At 36.5% G+C, this 15,878-nt stretch overlaps 2 protein-coding genes across 5 annotated transcripts; one reads left to right on the forward strand and one right to left on the reverse strand.

Annotated features, from left to right (window-relative positions):
- On the forward strand, positions 268–11,443 carry LOC109234368. 4 transcript variants are annotated; one of them, XM_019400341.1, is made up of 10 exons: positions 268–507; positions 601–3,170; positions 5,624–5,765; positions 5,863–5,945; positions 6,326–6,564; positions 7,133–7,219; positions 7,509–7,608; positions 8,706–8,916; positions 9,074–9,584; positions 10,730–11,443. In XM_019400341.1, exons 2-9 carry the CDS (start codon positions 678–680, stop codon positions 9,496–9,498), a joined length of 3,780 nt encoding a protein of 1,259 aa, XP_019255886.1. In that variant the 5' UTR covers positions 268–507; positions 601–677; the 3' UTR covers positions 9,499–9,584; positions 10,730–11,443. The 4 variants fall into 4 exon arrangements, with proteins under 4 accessions (XP_019255886.1, XP_019255885.1, XP_019255884.1 ...); XM_019400340.1 differs by having other exon boundaries at positions 625–3,170; XM_019400339.1 differs by having other exon boundaries at positions 268–3,170.
- Positions 14,714–15,661, reverse strand: LOC109235035 (transcription repressor OFP12-like). The gene has a single exon (XM_019401044.1). It carries the CDS (start codon positions 15,573–15,575, stop codon positions 14,883–14,885), a length of 693 nt encoding a protein of 230 aa, XP_019256589.1. The 5' UTR covers positions 15,576–15,661; the 3' UTR covers positions 14,714–14,882.

Here is a 15,878-nt window from a genome sequence, read left to right on the forward strand (position 1 = left end):
CATGAATAAGTATATACGCATAAAAATAGAACCGTTCTTTCAAAACCTTTAATGTACTAATCAAATAATTAATAGGAAATAATCGTAACTTTACTAATCTTAAGTCTTAACATTACTTATACACCATATTCAGTATTATTCCTAGCCAAACGACCCCTTAAATTACAATTTTCGGTGGCATCACAAAAGGATGTTCAATTTTTGGGAAACACGCAATGGAGGGAAAATGGAAAATAAATCGAAAATAAATGAGTCTCCCTCCAAAATTACAATTGGTCCTCCTCCTCGTCCTTAACTGGGAAACGAAAAACAAAGAGGTCCGAAAAAGTAAAATACAACCCTCCAACTCCTAAAACCCCTAACCCGATTCCTCTCAGTAAAAACCCAAATCGCCCTAATCACACACTATATTCTCAGCTGATTTTAACTCTCAAAATGGAAATACAGTAATACTTGGCCTGTATGATGTTACTGGTCCACAGATTTTCATAATACTAAACTTTCTTGGTAAGACATAATTTCTTTTTCATTTTAAAATCATTTGGTATTTGTTAGTATTACTTTTTTCTAATTTCTAGTTTTAATTGTAGTTTTCTTTAGTTATTGATTTCATGGGTTTTGTAGGTAAAACCTAATCTTAGCAACAAAAAAAAAAAAAAAAAAAAAGAAAATTCAAGATGGAAGAAGGGTTGAAAGGAAGTTCCATGTGTAGTACAACGAAACATGAGTTGGATTTGAATAGGGATCCGTTTGAGCAAATGGAGCCTACTTTGACTTTGACTGACTCAGTTTCTAAGCAAGATCTTGATTTAAATGAGTCTATCACAGAAGTTTGTGAAAATGATGATGAGTGTGATGTCCCTAAATGTGTCATTGCTGCTGTTGACTCTGAGATGGCTGAGGGAATTGTTGGTGAAGTCGGGGAGGAAGACCCCCTGATGCAAGTGAAGCTTCCGGAGAAGAATCAAGTGGACATTGTTGTTGCGAGGCGGCGAGGGAGAAAAAAGAAGGTGAAGGATTCAACAGAGGATAAAACTTCCTGTCAGATGGAGCTTGAAAATAAGGGTTTATCTTTGATGTCGGGCACATTGAGGCCTTCGGAAGAAAGAAAATGTGAGGAGGGAACTGCTGTTGAAAATGGCGAAGTAATTAAAATTAATGTAGCTTGTGATGGTAATGGTGAGCCGCATGGCGAGGTTGATGCCAGTAAGGGCAGAGGGCGGAGGGGGAGGAAAAAGAAGGAGGTTAAGGATTCAAGAAAGGATGATGTTTCTCATGATGGTGAGTTCCTTGAAAGAGGACTGATTTGTAATGGCTCGGTATCTCTTAAGGGAGAGTCAGGTGTTTCTTCACCTGGAAGACAAGTTGAGCAGGGAATTCATGTTTTGGTGGGTGTTGAAAGTGGAGAAATAACAAAGATTTCGGAGAATAGCATTGATGACATTAGCCAAGTGCAAGTTGATAAAACCAATGATAAAAGCGAGAAGAAGCCTGGCAAGAGAGGCAGAAGAAGGAAAAGAACTGAAGCTGAGGCTTCTGAATGTCACGATAACTATGTCACTGCCGGTGAACAAGTTGATGCCAGTAGTGATGAATCCAAGAATAAGGTACGCAAGAGAGGTAGAGGGAGGAAAAGAAAGGATGCAGAGGATGCTGAGCGTCCTGCTGATGATCAAGTTAAAAGACAGAAGGTGAACACAGTGCTATCTATGGGTCAGTTTAAAAGGGTCTTGAGGTCAGGTACAGTGGCAGTTATTGATGGTAAGAAGCATGTTTTTGGAGTAAAGGATGCAGGTGTGTCCAGTTCAAAAACAGAGAACAACATTGATCCGTCCGACAAGAAAATACTCAAGGCAAGGAATAATGGTAACGCAAGACTGATAGAAAGGGGAAAGCAAAAGCCGAAGGGCCGCCGTGGAAGACCTCCAAAGATGCAAGGGACCAGTCTGACCAGTAGCCAAAAAGACAAATTGAGGGGTCCCAAGAGAAGCATGAACGATGAAAAGGCCGATGGTCTTGTTAAGGGCTCAAAGCATCTCAAGGTGAATCAGACAAATGGCATCGAGGAGGCTCTTGGTTATGAGGAAGGCACTGAACAAGCAAATGCTGAAGTTAATAACGAGGGTCCTGGAAATGATGGAAACAAAAGTCTCAGCAGTGATCCATATCGTGATAAGCAGAGTAAATCGAAAGGAAGCAAGGCTGAGGTGAAGGAATTTGGTGTTAGGGAACAAAAGCAGGCAGTTAGAGAGCAGATAATCGATATGCTTATGAAGTCAGGTTGGACTGTTGAGTACAGGCCCAGGTTAACGAAAGATTATAAGGATGCAATCTGGTATGATCCGGAAGGAAGACAACATTGGTCAGTCACTTTGGCATACAAGAGGCTCAAAGAGAGAGTTGAAGCTGGAGCTGCTGATGATAAGACCAGGTCTGCATTTACTCCTATACCGGAGGATGTATTCAGCACACTGTTCAGAGGTAGGAAAGAAAAAGAGAACAAGGGAAAGAAGAAGCAAAAGGATGTTGAATGTAAAACAAGCAAGAAAATGACCAAAAAGAAGCAATCTGCCAAAAGCAACTTAAGTGTTAGAACTAAAACAGGAAACAGCTTAAGTGTGGCAGTAAGGAGGAAAAAGTTGGGAGCAAATACAGAAGATGGAAAACGTAGAAAGCCCTGTGCTCTATTGGCACGGAGCTCCAAGGGAGGAGGGGTCGATTCAGATGGCGATGAGTTTATACTGTATGATGGGAAGCGAACTCTTTTAGCGTGGATGATTGATTTAGGGGTTATTCAATCTAATGCGCAGGTGCACTACATTTATGGTGGAAGGAAAAAAGTGAAGCAAGAAGGAAAGATCACAGGAGATGGAATTTGTTGTGGCTGTTGTGGTGAGACACTTAAGCTTGCTGATTTTGAATCCCATGCTGGAAGCGAGCTGGGTCAGCCATTTCAGAATGTGTTTCTGCAGTCAGGACAGTCTCTTTTGCAATGTCTGGTGGACTCATGGAATAAACAGAATGAAATTGATCGTATTGGTTTTCATTCTGTGAATATTGTTGGCGATGACCCAAACGATGATACATGCAACATTTGTGGTGATGGGGGTGACTTGATATGTTGTGATAGTTGCCCCTCAACTTTCCACCAAAGCTGCTTAGATATTCAAGTAAGACCCGTCTTCTTCCACCTTTTTATTCCCGTGCTTTTTTCCCTTTTGCATTGGCTTAGTTTACTTCAATCTATGTTGAAAGAATCTGATAAATTCTCTTGTTACGTCTGTTAGTCTGAAAAGAGTCGAATAGTACCTTTTTTCTTCTTAAATATTTCTAGAGAATTTTAAGTTTTAAGTCATATTTGTTAGGATCACTCTACTAATTGGTTTTCTAGTTGAGATTTTGTCTAGGTTGTGCCATTCCACTTCAAGGTTCGATTAGGTTTAAAAGGAAACAGAAAACCTTCTAGCGCCTTCTAATCGATATGCATAGCAAAATTCCCTATTGCCTGCTCATTTTTACCCAAAATGTAGAGCTTTGCATTTTGGCATAACATTAGCATGTTTTTACTTAGGTGGGATATGGTGTAAAACTTGTTAATGGAAGTATACCAAAGCTCTAGTAGGACTGGTCGTTTTATTTGTATGATGGAGATTATATTATGCCCTCCTGAAGTATGTTGTATACAGAATACATGGCTAAGAATTCTGTTTAATCTATTCATTTGGAGTTGAGTCTTGCGAGTTTTTGCAAAAATCAACCAGCAACTGTATGACTCACCAAGCGGGACAGTTGGCAAAACTCGTATGAGTAAGAACAATGACTTTTGAGGTGCATTTTGTTCAGTCTTATTGAGTACCACATGCACGAGTTACTGCCAATGGTGTTGCTGATATGGTGTATTCACATTGTTATTGACCAAGGAATTTTAAGATAATATACTTCATTGTTATTCGAAGGGGAGCCTTGGAGCAACGGTAAAGTTGTCTCCATGTAACCTATAGGTTATGCGTTCGAGCTGTGGAAGTAGCCACTACTGCTTGCATTAGGGTAGACTGCCTACATACACTCCTTGGGGTGTGGCCCTTCCTCGGACCCTGCATGAGCGCAGGATGCTTTGTGCACGGGTTGCCCTTTATACTTCATTGTTATTCACCAAGGTATTGTAAGATAATATGCTGTTTAAAAAAAAAAGTTCAATTGTCACTTCCATTTTGATGCAAATTAATTTACTACTTTTCTTGAACTAAAATTTGTAATTTTGACTAACGTTTCATCCATAGAATTTCCGTAACAATCAATATATAATTCTGCTGGCTATATTTATCATTTAGTGTCACCCTTCTCAAGACAAAACTCGCAAGCTTTACTTTGTCGGATAGGTTATCCACGGGCTTAATTAATTAACCTAACTTAGAAAATCATCTGGTTGGCTTGTTCTGTTGTAGAGAGGAAGCGCCAATCAACATTGTGCCTCACTTCAAGGTTTAAATGCACTATTGAGAATGCTTAAAAAATTCAAGAAAATCAGACAAATTTCAATTGAAAATAAATCAGTTGGAGTTTACTAGTACCATAAACAAATTGTTTGAACTTTTTGTGTCTAAATTTCATTATTTCTGAGACTGGTAAACTTTATGTGAACCTGTAAATTTCTTTATTTTGGAGTGCTTTAGAATTTTTATTTAATTTTTCAAATTTTTTACCCCTCCCTAGGAACTCCCCCATCTTGCTCCCCTGGTGACTCGATCCCACAACCTCAAGGTTGGAGGTAAAACGTGCTCTTGTCGAGTTCTTTATAATATAATACATCATATGTCCATGATATCTTATTCTTTTCAAAATTATTCTTTATCATGTATTCCTTACACATACCCAAGCAAAAAGTATGTTTATTTGTCAAAACCATTTGGTAATGGGCATTTAATGGAATCATTTTACACCACACCAAAGATAAAAAAGTTACCTTTCCTATGGTAGAATATTCACCGTTCTGGCAGATACAGTAGCTACAAATCTGGCAGCCAGTAAGTTGGTTAAGAGTTTGGCGTTATTATCCCAGCTGCCAAAAGCCTGTGGCGTCAAGAAGTTATTGCAAATCTGTCTTTTTGCTACTTGTGGTACACTTCTGTTAAAGTGTAAGCAGTTAGAAGTCACAGAGAGAGAGTTTGGTGACAAGGACCCTACACCTTCCTCCATGAGGTTGGAGGTTTGAGTCACCAATGGAGCAAGGTGGGAAATGAGTCATGACCACTGTTTGGCTCTTGGATAGGTAGAGAGGTTGAGTCTGCCCATTGGAATATATTGCATATTCTTTTGTTTGTTCTAGAAGATAGTAGTAACTTTGATAGCCAATATATGGCTTTACTTTTTGTTCCGCAGCCACAATCTGGGTCGTATTACTTAATAAAAAAATAGTATTGCCTCAATTAGGCGGTATGATTAAGTAGTGGATGAGGGTTGTCAGAATGAGGTTACAGAAGTTTCTGGACCACCTAATTGACAACTGGGTAAAGCAATAGTCAGTCTAGACACGTTGCAACTCTGGTGCTTTCATAAACTCTCCCGTCTAACTCCTAAAATCGTTGAGCAGAAGTATGTCTTACTATCTTTGAATGTGTTGCAGAAGTTGCCTTCTGGAGATTGGCGATGTGTTTATTGTTCATGCAAATTCTGTGGGACATTTGTCAGAAAATCCTCAGAGAATGATGTTCAGGATGACATGCTGGTCTCTGAGTTGTTGACATGCCATTTGTGTGAGGGAAAATGTATATTTCCAAATCCCTTTTTTGTAGTTATTTTTGCCCTAAATTTGTAGAACGTATTGGATGAAATATACGAACATATTGGCTTTGACTTTTGCAGTCCATTTGCCTTGTCTCCCTGGTGACGATGCTCTGGATTTTGATTCTAAAGATCTAACATTTTGCGGAAAAGGATGCCAGAAGGTATTGCACTTGTCCACTTAAATACATTGCAGTTTCTGCAACTTCAAGATCACATTATTATTAATTAGCCATGAAGAAGTTTTTCAGTTCCATTTGTCTGCATGCTATTAATGTAATCTGGTGAAAACAGAAGAGAGAAGTTGCCATATCATCTCCATTCTCCGGTGTATAATTATTATGTGGAGTACATTACAACTAAGATAATGTTTATCTCACAGCTAGTGGTGAGGTCGCACTTGATCCAAGACCATGCCATAAGCTGGAATGTTATCTAGAACTTTCTTCCTCCGACCTAATAGTAAACTATATCTGTACAATTTATTCATACACATACACATGAGTTTCTATGCAGTGAAATAATCTCACACGTTCTTCAACAGATTTTTGAGGGCCTGCAGATGCTTCTTGGTGTAAGGCATGACATGGATGAAGGATTTTGTTGGACACTTCTTCGACATCGTGATTTTGGAAGGGATATAAATTTGAGTGATGATCCAGTTGAAATTGAGTGCAATTGCAAGTTAGCTGTTGCTTTCTCCATTATGGATGAGTGTTTTGTGCCCATTGTTGACCAGCGAAGTAAAATCAATATAATTCAGAGCGTTGTTTATAGCTGCGGGTGAGAATCTTTGAAGCCGTGATAACATAATGTTCTGATGATTTTTTATAAGCGAAGGCATAATTGCTGTCTATGCATGCTTTGTATGTTGGAGTAATGTCATTTAAAGAATTCCGTATAGAGTTTGTTATTTTTATTTAGTTCCAGATATGAAGTGTTTGCTGATCATTGGATTACAGAAGCCTCTTAAACTTTTACCATATCAAAAGAAAAAAAAAGATTATTGAGTCCTCTTGTCCAGATGGCTTTAACACAACTAGTAGTCTTCCTGCTCAAGCTAAAAGCTTCTATATTTTTCTTGTTTTCTCAAATCATCCAAACACATCAATACCAGAGAATATTTTTAGCTTCGTTCACTCAAAATGCTACTTTTCCTTTTCAATGAATTCCAAATTTTGATCATCTTTTTGTACTGTAGTTCTTCTGAAAAGTTGTCTTTGTTTTAATGTTACAGTTTCTTACCGTACACTAAATGATTCCAGTTTTGGTGTACACTGGTGATTAAGAAACTTATCTTTTTCGATAAGTTGATTAAGAAACTTATCTTTGATTTCTCTTGTGATACCAGGTCAAACTTTAGGCGAATGAACTACCACGGGTTCTATACTGTTATTCTGGAGAAGGGTGATGAACTTATCTCTGCTGCATCCATAAGGTGAATGTTAGTTGAGTTTCTTAGTCTTCGTTGGATTGTTTCTTACTCGTGCTGATCATGATTCTGTTTATCTCTGCTGCATCCATAAGGGTGATTAACTTTTGATTATCGGCCCTAATGTTGTGGACGTGTTCCAATTTGGCATTTGATGATGTGGCCATCTCTTTATGTGCTTAATTGATGCTAGAAAAATTTGCAGATGTGGTATCTAGTATTATTTGAGTTTGCTTCTCTTTTGTATTCAAGGATTGTATAATACCAACTCAAAATGATTCTACTCTATAAATAGGATTCATGGGAACCAGGTTGTTGAGATGCCATTTATTGGAACACGATATATGTATCGTCGTCAAGGAATGTGCCGTCGGCTTCTCACTGCAATTGAAACGGTATGATAATGTATTAGCTAGTTTGATGCTCTTGTTTTTAAAGTTGCATTCTAGTTCTCCTTATCATAAAAAAGAAAAAGAAAGGACAAGTTGCATTCTAGTTCTCTCTACTCGAAGTATTTTTTGATGGTTTTATATACTCTACAAGTATAATCTTCTAGCATTCTTTCAATAGACTGACATGATTGAGTTACTGGTGGTAAATATATCTATAGATGAAAGGTCCTTTACTAATGAAAATAATCTATAGATGAAAGGTAAAAGAAATTTAAGAAGGGCCTTGTTCTTGTATAACATTCACGAGTATTGGCTCATACCTTTGGAAGCTAAGATGTTTTGTCCCTGAGTCTCTTAGAAAACGTGAGATTTGGGTTTATTTCATTTTATGTTTGAATTTTGTTGTTTGTGATTTCAAGATTCATAGATATATTAATCTTAAGGAAAAAAACATATTTGACCACTAACCTTGTCCCTAAACTCTCCTACACACCTAAGCATTGTGGGTACCCCTTCACCTCCTTAATCGTGTTTGAACCTAATAGCACCCCAAGAAATCAAATACTCTGAGAATTTGATATGTTGGCCCTTGTATTTTGAACCCACCTTTATTTTCTGTGATGGGGGGGGAGTATATTAATTTTACTGTTTAAGAGCTTTCGATGAGTCTTTGCAGCAAAACCTTTTTCTATCAAGCTGATTGATTTTACGAATTTGAACTTCTGAACATTGGCAGTGCTTGTTTAACCAGTGTATGAGTCTGAGTTCTACATTTGAACCCATTCCTATCAAGCTTAGTCATTCTGTAAGATCCTCCAGAACTTAGTGAAGGTACCATGCACATGATACCAACATTATCTGTCTCCTTCCTCCCTTGGTCTTCTCTTTCTAACTAGATTTCAAGTTTCCCTTTTAGTCAACAAGGCCAAAAATATAATCGGGAGTACAGAATACAGATTTAGTGTCATTAGGTAGAGGAACAATGGTGAAGCAGCTATCAGAAGTGTTGTAATTGCTCTTCAGCACCTATCTGAAGTCAAAAGTGTTGTAATTGCTCTTCAGCACCTATCTGAAGTCTTTCTTGTTGAAACTCTTGTCAGGCTCTTTGTTCTCTTGATGTTGAGAAGCTGGTTATACCTGCTATACCAGAACTTATTGAGACATGGACAAAGGTTTTTGGTTTTACACCCCTTGAAAAATCAAAGAGACAGGGGATGAAGTATATGAGTATGATAGTGTTCCCTGGCACGGATATGTTACAGAAGCCTCTATTGAAGGATCAGTTTAGTGAAGGCCAAGTTACTTCAACAGGTATCTTATACACACACACACACACACACTTGCTTATCTATGCTATCTATCTTTTCAAGTTCTTTGCTTCTCATGATGCTTTATTACATTGAACTAACAAATCAGCTTCAATATTTGCTCTAGAGCTGGAATTAGTAAAGTAAAAATTGTGTTTCAGGGTCCAATGCTGATGCTTTCTCTGAAGTCAAACTCAACCAGGATGATAAAGGTGCTATTTTACGTGTAGAACCAAGTCTTGATGTAGCTGATGGCTTCTTGAATGATGCATCTGATTTGATATGTGATTCCACTGGTTCGTTAAAAGCTACTTCCAAGGACTCTCATCAGATAGAAAATGTTATGGGTTGTTTAGATCTACCCGTTCCTAATGGCTATATTTGTGATAAAACATCTACCTCAGACTTGTCCTCCTTGAACTCTCCTTTGGCAAGTCAAGAAACTTCCAATGAAATCATGAGAAGTAACCTCAATGACCGTAAAGAAGTTTCTGTGAGTGCTCATATGTTGTCCCTTGATTCAAAATCTCTCCAAGATGTAGCTCGGTTGCCCCCAAAATCCACTGAGGAACTGGAGTCTTGTTGATATTAGTGGGTTGTCTGATTTTGAGCCCTGAGGTAGTATGAGTTCTTGCGATGTCCCTGTGGTGCTAATAGAAGGGTGCTCCATATGTAAGTTCATTTTCTATTGGCTTCGCACTGTTCCCTTCCCTAAAAAGTCACACTTGGATTCTTTAAGAAGCCAATGATGTATGGTTTGTTTAGTTTTTTCTATTTGTCTCCTTTTCCTGTTTTAGGGGATCTTCGTGGCCATTTTTTAACTGGTGAATCTGTGCTGCCTGATTTTTAAACTATTTAACAATTTAGCGACCCGTATACAAAGTTTATACCACATAGAGCTCTGCAAAGATGAGTTCCTTTCTGCAGTGATCCAATTATCTACCTTCCCGACATGCTCATGAATGCTGGGTTTATGCTTTCCTTGAGCCGAGGGTTTGTCGAGAACAACCTCTCTACCTTCACAAGGTAGGGGTAACGTATGCGTACACACTACCCTCCCTAGACCCACTTGTGGGATTTCACTGGGTATGTTGTTGCTGTTGTTGTCGGAATATTTGTATACTTCAAATGGCATATTTACTGGAATATGTTAGAAGGATCTCTCTACGACATGAAAGGCTCTTTAGTTTCTCTCCCTCCAAGTGGTCCCACATGCATGATGGCTTGGGTCACAATGTCCAGATCTCTCTTCCTAGCATTGAAGTAGTTGCTTAGTATTTTCTTCAAAAAAAGTAGTAGTTGCTTTGTACTAATCGGCATGAAGCAACTCCCAAACATTTAAGAATGAAGCAATTTCATAGGCACTATCAAATAATTTCTTCTTTTTAATAATGAGCTGGATGTTTTCTGGTAGAAATCTTGTTTTGCTGTAACCGTCTCAGTTAATATCATGGTGTTTGATTAGATACTTAGTTTATGATATTCATTTCTTATCTATTATATTAGTGTAATGAAAGAAAATACTATGTCAATGTTGAAAAGTTAGTTTGATAAAAAACATAATCTTTTACGATGTGACCAAACGAAACCAAAGTTGATTTTGAGAGACGTATTTTACTTGTCGTCAAGATTACTGCTAGCATTTAGGCTATTGTCAATATGTGCTTTTCTGAACGTGGCATGTCATTGTGGTATTTGCTCTTTTAGTCTTTTAAGTGTTATGGTTATCCTGTTTCAGGTTGCCTAGTCTGTTGTTCCAACAGATTGTTGATTCCTGAAGTTTTAACTTGAGCTCTGAATTTCTATTTCTATTGCAGGTATGTTGTGTAGATTTTTGAAGATGTAACATGCTAATTTTGATCTTTAATTGAGCAACTGACACAGCCAAGTGTATATTCCTCCACGTAATTACGGACGTAAACATATTCGGTGCTATATTTTTTGAGTAGCTGCTTTTTGGTTGAAAGTTGTAGATATTTCCTACATGGCGGCGAAAGAATGAGTATCGATTAAGATGATCTGACCGACAGACTGGATTGGGATGTGTATACTAGGCGTAGCTGTTTTGAGGTATGTATTTTGCGGCGTTGAGACTGTCAATATAGCTGGTTAGGATTGGAACAAGTGCCAATGCAAGGATTAACTAGATGGTGTTATCCTGCTGGGTCATCTAAATCACTGGGTTTAACTCAAACACAAGTCAAAATTTAGTAGCTTGTGCACCTATTTGGCTAGTGTGCATCCCTACTCTCAGATGATTCTAGGTTTGGTTTCAATGAAGTACCCAAAGAATATGTTTGTGGAGAAAGATGCAAAAGAAGATTGAAAGTGATATTTGTTTCTAAAAATTAGACTCTAGTAAGTTACAGGGAACTTTGTCAGTTTAACTATGATCATATTAAATAACATCTATGTATTTGATGTTTGAGTTTTGTCCTCATTGTTACCCTGTTATAGGCTTCACTTTTTGTCTGCTGTTTTCTTGCGGGCTGTTGTGTTGTTAGATTATTTAATGCTGGATCTTCTACTTTTTTTTTTGGTTTTTTTATTGATACATACTATTTTTCTGTGTTTAACCTCCTTCAGCATTACTATGGTCTTATTAGTGGCATCAAGGTTAATCATCTAACTCTTATCCTATTCTCAGTTTTTCATCAGCTCAACCGTAGAGAACCCGCTGAACCCGTGTTCTTTTATCTTCTTTCGTCCAGTGTATATTCTGTAGATTGTTTCTTCTAGTAACTTTTGGTGCACCAAAGCCTAATTTTAGTTTGTTACCAGTATCGTCCGTATGAGGATTTGGTGTTCTGATGTCAGTTGAAATGACGCGCTTTTGATCGAAAGTGAGCTGTTTTTTGGTCTTAATTGGCATTTTATTTTCGAGATATCTGGAGCTGGTGTTCTCATGGTTGCCATACTTCTGTATTCTTGTGAGATGTAGAACTCTTCTGTTATGATCAATCTCGGAAAGAATTTTATCACTCTACAATAACAATGCGAATGTTTATATATACTCGAGTTGAAACTAAATTTACACATTGGTCTATGAGCTGAGAGTTTCCACAAAATCATCCTTTTATATGTTTGTTTCATAATAAAATCCTAAAAGGTGATTTGATGAATCGCTGGAACTTGCCAGAAGGATTATGGCCTTGATGTGTACTTTATTTGGTCTATCATTGAACAAAAAGTGGGAATCAAAAAATAAAGTATTTAGCATGCTTGTGTCTTCCCCCCCCCCCCCCCCCCCCTTTTTTGTAACCAATTTCCTGTTCATAGTATTAAATTATTTTCCTGGCAGTCTCTTTCGAAAGATACAAAGCAGAAAATAAAATAAGAGACAGATCGAAGGGGGAAGAAAATAAGAAATGTAAAAAAAAAGAAAGAAAATAGAACACATGAGAGTAGCAGAGCAGTGGATACAGTATAATATATCCACCATCAAGTTCCTTCTCAAAAGAGTTGTTAATATAATAATTTGAATAACAAACCAATTATAACCCAACTTGTGTTCAGAAACCAAGTCATGTTTCACTGGCAAATTAAAATTGGCATTAAACTATTAAAATCCCACATGCATTTTACTGATGTATCTCATATTCTTATGACAGAATCTTGAGCAACAGTGTTATTCAATGTTTTCACCCAAACAGCAAAAATCAAAATGAAAAACAAAACAAAGATTTACTGCTTTTGTCTTAAAGCTGCAACTAGTTTATTGTTTGGCTTCATCTGTAGTCATAATACTATTTGCTTGCATGATGTTTCTGTGAAACAAAGCATGCCATATGTTTATCACCGTTTTGGCATATATATATATATATATATATATATATATATATATATATATATATATATATATATATATATAAAAATTACTGATGAAGCAATCTTCTGGTTAATATTACATGGTGTCAGAATAATTACTGTATATTTATATATAGTACGGTTGTATATAGCAAACATGTATCACTCACTTAGAGACAAACTTCAATTATTTTTCTTTTTGAGACTCTTAACGGATAAAGATTTTGAACTCTAAAAGAAATTGTATGCCCACAGGTTTTGTTGCCATCCTGATCGATGTGCTGTACTGGTTATTATCCCTAGAAGATATGTGGTTTCGTCTTACTTAGGGGCCGTTTGTGTTCCCTATTAACAAAAATGATTTCAACATATAATTCATAATATACAATATTTAGTTGGTCACGTAAAAATTAATATAGCATTTGTTGACCTTATTAAATTTCACGTTGCAAATAATCTAAGTTGTGCGAGAATTTGTTATGAGATAAGAATGCATGTATTAACATTACATGAATAAGAATAACTGTCCTCAAGTTAACAATCCTTACATTATTCTTGAGTAACCATTTCTGTATTATTAGTTAGGGCATAAATAATTTATGCATTACTATTATTCATAACTAGCATGTATAACCAAATGATCCCTTAATAGAAATGTGACTTTTTATAACACTTTACTCCACGACAAAAGAAACGTAAAAGAAAAGGAAGAAATATTAGAATCTCGAAATCTTAAGTTCCTTGTAAAAGGACTTTACGATATGACACATCTCAAGAAGCACTACAGACTAATTGACCGTTTAAAGGAGTAACCAGTTACTAACATTAAATACTCCACTTAAAAACGATAATACATTCTACCTTGTTGATTAATATATTGTACCTTTATAATTGTAAATTAAGGTAAAAATACATAGTTTTAACTGTGATTAAGCGATAAGTCTGTAGGAAGAACACATATCTTTCATTTATTAGTGCAGCAACTAACACAAATATGAGATGTTCCTTCTAACCCATCTTATATTTAATTTTACTTACTCCATTTTGTAGTTAATAGTATGACTTATTGAGACTCATTTAATACTCCCTCCGTTCACTTTTACCTGTCATTTTAGCATATCAAGAGAATGCAATTTCTTTTTTTCTGTTATACCATACTTCATCCGGTCCAAAATAAGTGATTTTTTGGCCTTTTTCTTATGGTCCAAAATAAATGATTTTTCCAGATTTCAAGAATGAATTAATTATTTTTTTCCTACACTGTCCTTGGAATAAATAATGTTGGAATATGTGTTAGGAGTGTTTATGTGAGATAGTAAAGGTTAATATGGTCAATTCCAATTAATGTTAAAAGGTAGATTTCTTAATCTGTGTGAAAACATCCAAAAAATCACTTATTTTGGACCGGAGGGAGTAGTATTTATTATTCATTTCAAATTATTTTCTCAAATCCATTAAAAATATGCATCAATTAATATGGGTATTATGGTAAATTATACGCGTAAGTATAAAAGTAGGGTTAACTAGTCGTTTATTCTTGGTTTTGCATGTTGGGCTACTAGTGCAAAATCACAGTACCCGAAAAAGAAAAGCAGAAAGCTTTTGGGACTCTGTCCTCTGCCATAAAGAAGCCTAGTAAAAAGGAAAGCATATAGCAAGCTCCACCCTACTAGCGGCTACTGAACCTAAGCCTCTGCCATTTCCAGAAAACTAGTTCAAAAGTTAAAAAGAACTCAATTTATATGCATTGTTAGTGTAAAAAATTACCAAGTTTTTACAAAATGTTTATAATCTTGAAACTAAGGTAGATTATTTGCTAAACCAAGTAAATGTAATCTGATAATATAATTTTTTTTATACTGAAGGTTATAAAACTTATATTAAAAATAGTTAAAAAATAAGGGATATTAGAGGAAGTACTTTGGTAGCAAGTGACTTCCGCATTAGGATCTGGAAAAGCTGGAAAAACAAATACTCCAACAGAGACAAGTTACTGAAAAAGGATGATAAAGAAGCTTGGATTCATACAGCATGAGCTGTTTAGGAGGGGACCATATTAATATCTCCACCATAATGTACATGTTCATCAACTGCCCAAAATTATATATGCAAAATGCTTACTGCTAATAATTTTACTAAGTACCTTGTACAATATAAGATCGATTATTCACTAGGATTCTTGTAATCAAGAATGCAACATGGCTTACTTGTGCTGCCGGCTGATGGATCTAAATGGAAATTACTATGTATCCCTTTTGATGACATGAGGCAGACAATAAGGTCGGCAAATGCACCAACTATGTACTTGTGTGTACTCTTCGGATTTAATGTAAGATAACACATGAGAAGCTCATGTAACGAATCCCAATTGTCACTCAGCTCACGCGCCTCCACCATTTCTTGCATTGATCGTCGGAAATCCAAATAAGGGTCCGGCGAGTACGTCGGAACTGCAATGCTGCCGTCGATAACGGTGTCAGATTCCGGCGGGTCTACCGATGATGAAGTTGATGCCAAAGAAGATGACATGGATGCTGATGATGATGAGTCAATGATAGAGTTGGAATGGCCAGGTGATGCAAAAAAGAAACGTTGGGAGGCATAAAGAGTGGCTAAATCAGGAATAGTGGCTAATTCGGAAATACAATCGTATTCATCGGATGTAGTGGTGGACGACGATTTGGGATTGGAATTGCAGTCTAATGATAAGTCGTAAAGGGAGTTAAAGTTTTTAATAGAGTTGGAAAAATGCATACTTTGATCTTGTTGATGTTCATTAGAGGATTGTGGTGGCAATGGACGTTTGAGTTTAGTGAAACAAAGATTAAGGTTTGTTCCAAGTGTATTTCTTGGCATATTGTATGGTTGATGAGAGAGGTGAGGGAAATGGGAAAGGCTAAGGAAGAAAAATGGTAAGGTAAAGACTAACGAGTATAGTGAAGCATATAGGTTAGAGAGAAGAGTGGGGAAGTATATATAATATATACTCCCTTCGTTTCATATTAAATGAGTTACTTTCCTTTTTAGTCTGTTTCAAAACAAATGACACATTTCTAAATTTGGAAATAATTCAACTTTAAATTCTTTCATTTTACCCATTTACCCTTAATGAGAAGCTTTTATAGCCATACAAATATCATGGCCCCACAAACTTTTTAC

The sequence above is a fragment of the Nicotiana attenuata genome, chromosome 11 (genome assembly GCF_001879085.1).
Source record: "Nicotiana attenuata strain UT chromosome 11, NIATTr2, whole genome shotgun sequence".
NCBI classification, from domain to species: domain Eukaryota; kingdom Viridiplantae; phylum Streptophyta; class Magnoliopsida; order Solanales; family Solanaceae; genus Nicotiana; species Nicotiana attenuata.

What these genes read in the sequence shown, in the direction of transcription:
- LOC109234368 (XM_019400339.1), top strand. Translation starts at nt 678, where the DNA reads ATGGAAGAAGGGTTGAAAGGAAGTTCCATGTGTAGTACAACGAAACAT. An exon ending in CCATTTGTGTGAGGGAAAAT is followed by an intron (nt 5,766 to 5,862) that starts GTATATTTCCAA and finishes TGACTTTTGCAG; the next exon opens with TCCATTTGCCTTGTCTCCCT. An exon ending in TTCTCACTGCAATTGAAACG is followed by an intron (nt 7,609 to 8,705) that starts GTATGATAATGT and finishes AACTCTTGTCAG; the next exon opens with GCTCTTTGTTCTCTTGATGT.
- LOC109235035 (XM_019401044.1), bottom strand. Translation starts at nt 15,575, where the DNA reads ATGCCAAGAAATACACTTGGAACAAACCTTAATCTTTGTTTCACTAAA.